At 49.2% G+C, this 12810-nt stretch overlaps 1 protein-coding gene across 45 annotated transcripts in view; it reads right to left on the bottom strand.

Moving 5' to 3' along the window:
* Nucleotides 1–12810, bottom strand: part of nrxn3a (neurexin 3a) — a 1279906-nt gene that overhangs the window by 67091 nt on the left and 1200005 nt on the right. For 2 of the 45 annotated variants that reach the window (XM_078234412.1, XM_078234413.1), the window contains exon 16: nt 2521–2560. The exons of 42 other annotated variants lie outside the window; for them this stretch is intronic. In XM_078234412.1, the coding sequence (XP_078090538.1) occupies nt 2521–2560 (40 nt within the window). Of the gene's footprint in view, nt 1–2520; nt 2561–10422; nt 10454–12810 lie in introns of all 45 variants that reach the window. One more of the 45 variants, XM_078234411.1, reaches the window with a different exon arrangement.

The following is a 12810-nucleotide window of genomic DNA, read 5'->3' as shown; positions in this document are numbered from 1 at the left end:
GTTTAACTTTAACTTTAAAGTGGATCTCCGGGGAAGGAAAGGATTCGCTTCTCTTTACCACCTTTCATGACCTCTGGACATCCCAAAACGTTTGACATCCAATCATCCGATCAGCCAATCATTACTGCCATTATGTGCTGGCTCGCTCATGTATTTTTCCTTTGTCCACAGTTACTCAGGGGGAGGCGCGGGGGCACAGCGGTTCGCACTGCTGCCTCATAGCGCCAGGGACCCGGGTTCAATTCCGGCCTTGGGTCACTGTGTGGTGTTTGCATGTTCCCCCCGGCCGATATTTTTATGACCTCGCTCGGGCGAGGCTCGGAAAATCCCGCTCGAGGCCAATGGAGAATTCCGTTCTGTGAGCCGCGTCCGCCTCGATTCCGGGGCGGGCGTGGCGGTAAAATTCCAGCCCCCCGCCGTGTCTGCGTGGGTTTCCTCCGGGTGCTCCGGTTTCCTCCCACAGGTGGATTGGCCATGATAAATTGACTCTTTGTGTCAGGGGGACTAGCCGGGTAAATACATGGGGTTACGGGGATAGGGCCCAGCTGGGTTTGTTGTCGGTGCAGACTCGATGGGCTGAATGGCCTCCTTCTGCACTGTAGGGGTTCTGTGATTCTGCAGAAGTATCACATTAGCAGTTTGCTCCTTAAACCACCTCCTATTTCTGATCATGTCGAGAGTTACCATCACCAACAAGACACAGTGAAGATAATTGGCACAAATAAATCTGAGTGATGATAAGGTGAAATGAAGCAAGCTATCACGGTCTGCATTGCAAGGCCGGTGAGAACAGATTCAATAGGATATTGAGTCACGTTGCATCGAGCCTACAGGACAGAAACAGGTCCAACAACCTCCTCCGACTCCACTCCATTTAATCCCATCAACATATCCTTCTATTCCTTTCCCTCTCATGTGTTTTTCCCATTTCCCTTGAATGCATCCATTCATCTCCTTGTGGTAACGAGTTCCACATTCTCCCCACTCCCTGGGGAAAGTAGTTCCTTCTGAATTCCTGACTAGAGTTATTAGTGACTGTCTGAGAGAGGTGGAGAATTATGGGGCGAATGTTACCATCCTGCCTGCCACGGGAATTGGAGCGGGCGAGCCGCGGACCATGGAAAGTTCCGTTGACCTCGGGTGGGATTTTCCAGTTTCAGTGCGAGCGAGGCTGAAAAATCCCTCCCATAGTCTCCCTCCAGTGCAGAAGGAGGCCATTCAGCCCACCGAGCCTGCACTGACCACAATCCCACCCAGACCCTATCCCATAACCCCACATAATTACTCCACTAGTCCCCCTGACACTAAGGGTGAATTTAGCATGGCCAATCCACATAACCCGCACATCTTTGGAGTGTGGGAGGAAGCCGGAGCACCCGGAGGAAACCCACGCAGACGCGGGGAGAACGCGCAGATTCCACACCGACAGTGACCCAAGCTGGGAATCGAACCCAAGTCCCTTGCACTGTGAGGCAGCAGTGCTAACCACTGTGCCACCGTGCCGCCCCATATCACAGCAGATTCTGGATCCTACACTGTGCTGATGCCCACAGCTGCGCTTTCCAGAAACCATTATTCCTTCGTTGACAACGAGCCATTCTACATGCCTGCAGCAAAGTACAAGAGATTAATTCCTGGACACTCCAGTACTGCATTCAGCTGCCGCGACTTCCATAGCGCCAATGCCCATAGCCTTGGACAATGCATGAGGAATAGAAACGCAAGGGGACGATTTGTACCCGCATACATAACCCAATTGCCTCAACAGCCGACCATCCCAAAAAAACAATGATTTTTTCTTCAAAAAAAGCAATGAATAATATGAAAGCCCATCATGATTATACCTAGCAGACTATGGCTGATAAATGGCCACACATTAATCACTGAACTAGTCTATAAAAGTTAATAGTCAGCTCCTGCATTGCATAGATTAGAATGAATGATATAGAGGAGATCTGATTAATGTGTGCCCTCTCCTTTCTCCATCTCTAATGACTGGTGTCTCCTTATAATTAAATACACACAGCACCAGCGCTTTATCTGCACGGATCACAACTCCAGCTGATAGCTCTTTTCAAGTGTTGACACACTGCAACACACTTCTAACAATGCCGACACCTCACTGGCTGTGAATCGCTGTGGGTGCTCTGAGCTTCCGAGAATCATAGAATCGCAGAATCCCTACAATGTGGCCATTGGGCCCATTGGGCCTGCACTGACCCCGTGACAGGGTCATAGAATCATTGAATCATTCAGTGCAGAAGAGGCCCTTCGGCCCATCGAGTCTGCGCCGGCATGCAAGAAACACCTCAACTCCCACCTAATCCCATTTGCCAGCACTTGGCCCATAGCCCTGAACGTTATGACAAAATGCTTCTCCAGATACTTTTTAAAGGATGTGAAGCATTCCCGCCTCTCCCACCCTCGCAGGCAGCGCATTCCAGGCCGTCACCACCCTCTGGGTAGAAAGGTATTTCCTCACATCCCCCTTCAACCTCCTGCCCCTCACCTTGATCCGATGTTCCCTAGTGACTGACCCTTCAACGAAGGGGGACAGCTGCTCCTTATCCACTCTGTCCATGTCTTCTCTGCTCCAACGAAAGCAACCCAAGCCTCTCCAACCTCTCTTCTAAACTTAAATGTTCCAACCCAGGCAGCATCTTGGTGAATCTCCTCTGCACCCCGTCCGGCGCAATCACATCCTCCTTACCCAGGCCCTCTCCCCGCCCTATTACCGTAACCTCACACATTTAGCTCAGCCAATCCACCTAATATGCACATCTTTGGACTGTGGGAGGAAACCGGAGCGCACGGAGGAAACCCACGCAGACATGGGGAGAACAGACAGTGACCCAAGCTGGGAATCGAACCTGGGTCCCTGGCGCTGTGAGGCACCAGTGCTAACCATTGACCAGGGCACTGCACTGGGGATAACGCCCCCCGACCTTCTTTGAAATAGAACCTGGGGATCTTTTTATATCCAGGAGAGGTGATGGCCCAGTGGTATTATTGCTAGACTGTTAATCCAGAAACTCAGCTCATGTTCTGGGGACCCGGGTTCGAGTCCCCGGCACAGCAGATGGTGGAATTGAATTCAATGGAAAATATCTGGAATTAAAAACCTGCTGATGACCATGAAACCATTGTCAATTGTCGGAAAAGCCCATCTGGTTCACTAATGTCCTTTAGGGAAGGAAATCTGCCGTCCTTACTCGGTCTGGCCTACATGTGACTCCAGAGCCACAGCAATGTGGGTGACTCTCAACTGCCCTCTGAAATGGCCTAGAAAGTTCAAGGGCAACTAGGGATGGGCTGGCCAACCAGTAACGTGCGTGTCCCATGAATGAATTTTTAAAAAGTTGTGAGATCACAAAGGTGGGTCACCCAAAAGACAGCACCCCTGACGGTGCAGCACTCCCTCAGTATCACACAGCAGCGTCAGCCTGCATTCTGGTGTTCAAGTCTCTGAAGTGGGACTTAAACCCAGAACCGAGAGGATGGTGCGGCCCACTGAGCCCACAGTTGACACCAACGCGATCCAACGGCATTCAAATATCTCGATCTCATTTTGGATAAGTGGGCATTCCTGCTTAATGGAGGATGTCCCTGTGGTTCGAGGTGCCCCCATCCCCTGGGGAAAGAAATAAGAATTTAATTTTGCGTTTAATAAGCTGAAAGGCACTAATCTTCTATCAGAAAATTCGCAGCAATGTAATCCGTTTATTAGTTACATCACCAGAACATTAGCTGCATCTGGGCATTATCTGTCCATGTGTAATGGAAAATCCTACTGTAAGCTTACTTCAAAGTGGTGGCTTTTCTATATCTGTAATTGGATTCCCAATAAAACTGGCAGTCAGTGGCAAACGGCGGGGGAAGTCAGCTCCAAAGCACTGGATGAATCGTAGAATAATTGTATTTTTTATTCATTCGTGGGACATCGGCATCGCTGGCTGGCCCCGCATTTATTGCCCATCCCTAGTTGCTTGAGAGCATTTGAGAGTCAACCACATTGCTGTGTAGGCCAGACTGGGTAAGGGCGGCAGATTTCCTTCCCTCAAGGACATTCGTGAACCAGATGGGCTTTTCCGACAATCGACAATGGTTTCATGGTCATCAGTAGATTCTCAATTCCAGATCTTTTTTTATTGAGTTCAAACTCCACCATCTGCCGTGGCAGGATTCGAACCCAGGTCCCCAGAACATGAGCTGAGTTTCTGGATGAATAGTCTAGCGATAAGACCACTGGGCCATCGTCTCCCCTTTTCGAAGAATGAGAGGTTCATTGAAATCTACAAAATACTTGACGGGATGGACAGGATAGGTGCAAGTTAGATGTTTCCTCTGGGACCTTGCTGTGCACATATTGGCTGCTGTGTTTCCTACATTACAACAGGAACTGAACTTCAAAGAAAGCCCCTCATTGACTGCAGAGTGCTTTGGGATGGTTAGCTCATGAGAGATGCAAGTTTTCCTGGCATCCTTTGCCATATCGCCGGGAGAGTGAAGCTGCGATCTTGGGATTGCAGTCTATAAGGACAATCCATGAAAGCTCAATTGGTGAAGTCAACAGTCTTAATCCCAGATCGCAGCCTACACTGTGCCACAGGAGATGTCCTGGAAGAAGAGAGTCCCAGCAGTGAAAATCGTCCTCCCAGACACGAGAGTTTTATTTATGTATTAAGCTGGGGAATGGGGCAAGAATTATCCTGGAAAATATTGCCCAAAGTCTTGCCACGTTAGAATTCATGTTCAAACAGAACATGAAATGGAATTCAAGATTGCCAGATAGTGCTAAATATAAAGGACAAAAAACGTACAAATTATTTTAAGATAGTGTATTTCAGCCAATTTTGAATCTGCTTACTTGCCCCCACTGATTGGTATCTTCTCGTCATTACTTAGTCACTAGAGGTTTTTTTGATTTGATTTGATTTATTATTGCCACATGTATTAACATACAGTGAAAAGTATTGTTTCTTGCACGCCACACAGACAAAACATACCGTTTATAGAGAAGGAAAGGAGAGAGTGTTACAGTCATAACTAGGGTCTAGAGAAAGATCAACTTAATGAAAGGTAAGTCCATTCAAAAGTCTGACAGCAGCAGGGAAGAAGCTGTTCTTGAGTCGGTTGGTACGTGATCTCAGACTTTTGGATCTTTTTCCCGAAGAAAGAAGGTGGAAGAGAGAATATCCGGAGTGCGGGTGGTCCTTGATTATGCTGGCTGCTTTGCCGAGGCAGCGGGAAGTGGAGACAGAGTCAATGGATGAAAGGCTGGTTTGCGTGATGGATTTGGCTACATTCACGATCTTTTGTAGTTTCTTGCGGCCTTGGGCAGTGCAGGAGCCATACCAAGCTGTGATACAACCAGAAAGAATGCTTTCTATGGGGCATCTGTAAACGCCGGTGAGAGTCGTAGCTGACATGCCAAATTTTCTTTGCCTTCAGAGAAGGTAGAGGCGTTGGTGGGGCTTTCTTAACTACAGTGTCAGTATATTATTGTCGGTATGTCGGTACTATATTGCTACCTTCTCGTCATTACTTGGTCACTAGAGGTTTTTGTTTATTCATTCATGGGACATGGCTGTCACTGTCTGGCCAGCGTTTAGTGCCCATCCCTGGTTGCCCTTATTCAGAGAGCAGTTGAGAGTCAACCACATTGCTGTGGCTCTGGAGTCACATGTAGACCAGACCAGATAAGGATGGCAGATTTCCTTCCCTAAAGGACATTAGTGAGCCAGATGGGTTTTTCTGACAATTGACAATGGTTCCATGGTCATCAGTAGATTCTTAATTCCAGATTTTTTTTATTGAATCCAAATTCCACCATCTGCCGTGGCGGGATTCGAACCCGGGTCCCCAGAACATTCGCTGAGTTTCTGGACTAACAGTCTAGCGATAATACCACTCGGCCATCGCCTATCCATTAGGTCAGCTAATCCGATCTTCAAATGTTTACAATAGACAAATTATGGAAAGAAAGGAATGACATTTTGTTTTTAATGCCCCGGTGATTCCTCCCAGGGGCAGTCTGGAAGAAATAGATTCCTAGCTCTTACCCAGAGCCAACACAAGTGCGATGGGCCAAATGGCCTGAGTCTGCCTCCTCTCCTGTGGAAACTAAATCTGCTGAGAGACCGGTTGCTACATTGCCATATAAACCTGCAAAAACAAGAGCAAACTGAGCTTGCTGTCAGATTATTGGCCCTGGTCGAGACACAGAGTCATAATGGCACAGGGTGAGGCCGTTCGGCCCATTGAGGTCATGCCGGCTCTGCCCCAGTCCCCCTGCTCTCTCCCCGCGGTTCTGCAAAATTGCAGTCAGTGGTTCCAGAAACCTCTGCTTCTAAATTAAACTGTCAGGCAAGGAAGAGCAAAGTGACACCTGGATGCTTCATCACTCTGACACAAAGGACTTTTTTTAAACACTTGTAAAAATGAACTGATAGAAGAGAAATGATTGCAGCTAATTAAAATTCCAGCAGTATCAGGCAGTCAGTTATGTCAGGGTACGGGCATTGTGATCGGTATAAATGATGTATGTGTCTCTGGGCTTTTCAACTTTCCCTCTCCCTCCCTGCTGCAGTGCTGCCCACACTGATAGCTGCTTCACTATTGAATTATAGCGTTTGACACAAACCTCCACAACCCAGGACTAAGCTTCAGCTGAATTTTCAAACATTGAATCAGTCTGACGTCTCCTTGTTTGATCCTCAGGAGATGTCGGCAAGTGTGGGCAGTGAACAAACTGATTCATTTGGTCTGGGAGTCTCACCTCTTCCTTTACCCTTGAATGGGGTGAGAGCCATCGCTGGTTAAAGCCAACATTTGCTGCTCATCCCTAATCGCCCTTAATTCATAGAATCCCGACAGTGCAGAAGAGGCCATTCGGCCTACGGGCTCCACACTGACTCTCTGACAGAATATCTTACCCAGGCCCTTTCCGCTGACCTATCACTGTAACCCCAAACACATTACCAAGGCCAATCCATCTAACCTACAGCTCTTTGGACACTGAGGGGCAATTTAGCATGGCCAATCCACCTAACCTCCCATGGTGGGAGGAAACCCACGCAGACACAGGAAGAATGTGCGGACTCCGCGCAGAGAGTGACCCAAGCTGGGAATCGAACCCAGGTCCCTGGCCCTGTGAGGCAGCAGTGCTAACCCCACTGCGCCACCGTGCCGCCCATAATTGGAAAAGCTACACTTACTTTTGCCTGGGCTGCAGGCCACCTATTAAAGGTCACGGGGCTGTCAGGGCCACCTTTGATCTCTCGAACTGGCTTCGAAGACCTCAGTGGGATTTCCCAGATTTGCTTCCACTAAATCGGCCTGGCTTTTTCTCATCTGGGTTCTCACCTTTCCCAACTGAGATCTGGTGCAGTCTGGGCAAGGCCGGGGATTGTGCACATTGCCATAACGCGACTGGGGAGAGTGAGTGTTAAAGGCATCGAAGTGTCCGATGATTGTATTGAATGGCGGAGCAGGCTCGATGGGCTGAATGGCCTACTCCTGCAGCTCAACTGATTCCCTGTTACCTGCGACATTCCATGCCATTCGGCCCATCAAGTATGCACTGACTGTTCAACGAAACGTTTTACCCAGGCCCTATCCACTCCCCCGTCCTATCCCCATAACCCCGTATATTTAGCATGGCCAATCTGCCTAACCCGCACATCTTTGGACTGTGGGAGGAAACCGGAGCACCCGGAGGAAACCCACGCAGACACGGGGAGAATGTGCAAACTCCACGCAGTCACCCAAGGCCGGAATTGAACCCAGGCCCCTGGCGCCGTGAGGCAGCAGTGCTAACCACTGTGCCACCGTGCCACCCAGGCCTCTGTGCCCATTGGGGGAGGAATAGGGGTTGGGGGGTGAGGTGAGGGGAGGGTGATGATTCTGTTACATTTCTAACATCTAAATTTCTAAGGAAATTTGGCATGTCAGCTACGACTCTCACCAACCTTTACAGCTGCACCATAGAAAGCATTCTTTCTGGTTGTATCACGGCTTGGTGTGGGCTCCTGCTCTGCCCAAGACCACAAGGAACTACAAAAGGTCGTGAATGTAGCCCAATCCATCACGCAAACCAGCCTCCCATTCATTGACTCTGTTTACACTTCCTGCTGCCTCAGCAAAGCAGCCAGCAAAATTAAGGACCCCACTCACCCCGGACATTCTCTCTTCCACCTTCTTCCGTCGGGAAAAAGATACAAAAGTCTGAGGACACGCACCGACCGACTCAAGAACAGCTTCTTCCCTGCTGCCGTCTGACTTTAGAATGGACCTACCTCGCACTAAGCCGATCCTTCTCTATCTACATCCTCGTTATGACTGTGACACAACGTTTCCTTCTCTATGAACTTCTCTTCCTTCTCTTTGTCGGTATAGCGCGCAAGAAACAATACTTTTCACTGTATGTTAATACATGTGACAATAATAAATCAAATCAAATCAAATCAACCACCCAGAGTTCAGTGCCTGAGGGTCACTGGGGGAAGGTAGCCACTGCGGGAAAGAAAGAATGGTGAATGTATCAGCCTGGGAGACCATTGCGGAGCTGGGGTAAACGACAGAGAGACGCTGAATTGAAGCACCAACAGGATCTGGATATCAGGCCTCTGAAACAACTCAGACTGCAAATCGCACAACTCCTTCCTGACAGTGAATCATTTGCATAATCATGAAGAACGTTCCACAAAATTAAGTCAATCAGGGAGGTCCCCGGTGCAAATTATAGATCTTTCAATTAACGCGACAGCATGCTGGTGGCTCTGACACAGTCGGGATTATTCCGGGTGGCATTGTGAGTCACGCTGTGGCTCACTGCTTCGCACAGTGCACGCACCTGGAGCAGGCCGCAAGCCTTCACTCACAACAGAGCCCCGGAACACTCTGTGTCAGCCCTGCAAAGCAAACTGCTTCCAAAGACTTAGCAGCTCATTAATTACTCAGGCAACCCCGCGAAGGAACGTCAAATTCCAAGCACACATGTAGGAGAGGTGCTTAAACGCTCGCTGGCAGCAAGAAGGAAGGTCCATCGGCTCCCCACCGCCCCACCAACCCCCTCCCACCCACAATTTACCCCCTCCTGCCCTGCTTTCCCGTGGGCCCGATGATTCCCTCAGTGGCCAACAATCCGTCTCGAGTATTCTCACTGACTGAGCAGCCAAAGATTCACAACGCTCTGAGTGAAGAAATTTCCTCTTGTCTCAATCCTAAATCACGGACCCCGAGGGAGGCCAGACGTCCCAGTTTCACTGGTTTACAAATGTCCTGACAACTTCCTAAAAATTGTCGAAATGTCCCGATTTTCACCTCTTTCCTTTTTGTCAAAGATAAACATGTCCGAGGAGGAGAATCTCTGTGTGGAGTGTTGTCCTTCTTCCTGTGAGCACATTGCATTGCTCGCAGTGAAACCCAAATCCCACTCACAATGCCCCCCACACACGCCGGACATCTCCAAGAGGAGCTGATGCTGTCGTTGTCACACACACACATGCACATGTGCACACACAGACAGACACACATACACACACACAGACACACTGATAGACAGACACACACACACACACACACACATGCACACACACACACACATGCACACACAGACAGACACACACACTCTCAGACACACACACACACAGACACACACACACACACACAGACACACACAGACAGACACACACACACAGACAGACACACACACACACAGACAGACACACACAGACACACACACACACACACACACAGGCAGACACCCACAGACAGACAGACACACACACACACACAGACACACAGACGCAGACACACACACATGCACATGTGCACGCACACACACAGACAGACAGACAGACACACACACATGCATGCGCGCACACACACGCACAAATACAGACAGACACACACTCACACACACACACACACAGATGCAGACAGACACACACACATGCAGACGCAGACACACACACACTCACTCACACACACTTACGCTCACACTCACGTACACACACGCTCACACACACACTCACACACACGCATGCGCACGCACGGACACACAGACGCAGACACAGACACACACATGCATGCACGCGCACACCCAGTCCGAAAGACGTGCTGGTTAGGGTGCATTGGCCATGCTAAATTATCCCTCAGTGTACCCGAACAGGCGCAGAGTGTGGCGACTAGGGGATTTTCACAGTAACTTCATTGCAGTGTTAATGTAAGCCTACTTGTGACACTAATAAATAAACATAAAAGCTCAAGGCAACATTTGACCAAGTGTGGTATCAAGGAGCCCGAGCTAAACTGGAGTCAATGGGAATCAGGGGGAAAACTCTCTGCTGGCTGGAGCCATACCTGGCAGAAAGGAAGATGGCTGTGGTGGTTGGAGGCCAATCATCTCAGCTCCAGGACATCTCTGCAGGAGTCCCTCAGGGTTAGTGTCCTAGTCCCAACCATCTTCAGCTGCTTCATCAATGACCTTCCCTCCATCATAAGGTCAGAGGTGGGAACGTTCACTGATGATTGCACAATGTTCAGTATCATTCGCGACTCCTCAGATACTGAAGCAGTCCATGTCCAAATGCAGCCAGACCTGGACAATATCCAGGCTTGGACTGACAAGTGGCAAGTGACATTCACGCCACATAAGTGCCAGGCAATGACCATCTCCAACAAGAGTGAATCTAACCATTGCCCCTTAACATTGCCCCATTACCAATGCTGAATCCCCCAGCAGTGCAATACTCCCTTTGATTGGTTTGATTCGATTTCTTATTGTCACATGTATTAATATACAGTGAAAAGTATTGTTCCTTGCACACTATACAAACAAAGCATACCATTCATAGAGAAGGAAAGGAGAGAGTGCAGAATGTAGTGTTACAGTCATAGCTAGGGTGTAGAGAAAGATCAACTAAATGCGAGGTAGGTCCATTCAAAAGTCTGACGGCAGCAGGGAAGAAGCTGTTCTTGAGCCGGTCGGTACGTGACCTCAGACTTTTGTATCTTTTTCCCGACGGAAGAAGGTGGAAGAGAGAATGGCTGGGGTGCGTGGGGTCCTTGATTATGCCGGCTGCTTTGCCGAGGCAGCGGGAAGCGTAGACAGAGTCAATGGATGGGAGGCTGGTTTGCGTGATGGATTGGGCTACATTGGACCTCAATACTTCAAGAAGAGTCTCACCCTCGACTTTGTGCTCAGGTGTCGGGAGTGGGGTGGGGAGGTTGCCGGCGGGGGGGGGGGGGGGGGGGCAGTAGAGGGGGGGGGGGCGGCAGTAGAGGGGGGGGGGCAGGTGGGTTGGCAGGGGGGTGGGGGGGGGGGCGGTGAGGCGCTGCCTTGAAGCTTGAAGGAGAATAAGTAACACCTTTACTCTGAGAGACAGCAGAATGTGGAGAGTTCCACTCTGGGAGGCAAGCGAAGGGTGTGAGATAGCGAGAGGGTGAAAGTGGTGTTACTTACAGTTATTTGGCAGTCGTTGTAATGTGAGTCTGTAGTTGCAAGGACAGAACATTCACGTGAAACCCTATCTTTTTAATTAAAAGTCTCAAATTAAATCACTGTTGAATGATAATTAAAGATAGGCTTTGAACTGATAGTTTTGCATGACAAAACTTCAATTAACTGTAACTGGGAAGGGATACGATAACAAAGTACATCAGGCTATACTGTTTGTTTTAGAGCAAAAATTGTAATAACTGAGCATTGATACCTCCTCATTTAAAATCCTCTTCCTTCTGTGTGAATTCCTCCGTGACCTCTCCCGTCCTTAATCTCTACACTGTAGCTCACTGCAGCCCCACAACCCATCCGAGATCTCTGCGCTCCTCCAATTCTGCCCTCCCTGATTTTAATCCATTGTTGGCAGCCGTGCCTTCAGCTACCTTGGCCCTAAACTCTGGAATCTGCTCTCAAGACGTCTCCACCCCACCTCCTTTCAGAGATCCCATAAAACCTGCCTGCTTCATACACCTGTCCAAATAGCCCCCTCAGTCGCTCAGTGTCAATTGTTTGTCTGGTCATGAATCTCCCTGGTGTATCTAACAAACTTAAAGGCACTATGAAAATGCAATGGCTGAGTGGTGTTATTGCGAGACTATTAATCCAGAAACTCAGCTAATGATTTGGGGAAACAGGTTCGAATCCCGCCACGGCAGATGGTGGAATTTGAATTCCATACAAAAAAATCTGGAATTAAGAATCTACTGATGACCATAAAACCAGCAGGGTGGCAGAGTGGTTAGCACTGCTGCCTCACAGTGCCAGGGATCTGGGTTCGGTTCCCAGCTTGGGTCACTGTCTGCGCGGAGTCTGCACGTTCTCCCCGTGTCTGCATGGGTTTCCTCCGGGTGCTCCAGTTTCCTCCCACAGTCCGAAAGACGTGCTGGTTAGATGCACTGACCCGAACAGGTGGCGGAGTGTGGCGACTAGGGGAATTTCACAGTAACTTCATTGCAGTGTTAATGTAAGTCTTACTTGTGACTAATAAATAAACTTTACTTTACTTTATATGATGAAGTTGGGACGAAGGGCCCTGTTTCCATGCTGTAAACGTCTGTGACTCTATGACTGGAATTCTCCAGCCCTTCACTCTGGCGGGATTCTCCAGTCCCGCTGGCAGTGCCCCCCCCCCCCCACGCCAGTGGGTTTCTTGCTGGCATGGGGTGACGTCAATGGGAATTCCCATTGTCAGCGGCAGGACCAGAGAATCACGGCCGCTAACAAACAACGCAACACCTCAGCAAGAAGGCAGTGAAGCTCAGGCTTGGACTGTGGAGTCCACAGCGTTGAGGTCTTAAAGGAAA

The sequence above is a fragment of the Mustelus asterias genome, chromosome 18 (assembly GCF_964213995.1).
Source record: "Mustelus asterias chromosome 18, sMusAst1.hap1.1, whole genome shotgun sequence".
NCBI classification, from domain to species: Eukaryota; Metazoa; Chordata; class Chondrichthyes; order Carcharhiniformes; family Triakidae; genus Mustelus; species Mustelus asterias.
Note: the sequence above shows the minus strand (reverse complement) of the source record. Positions and strands in the feature narration are given on the sequence as shown.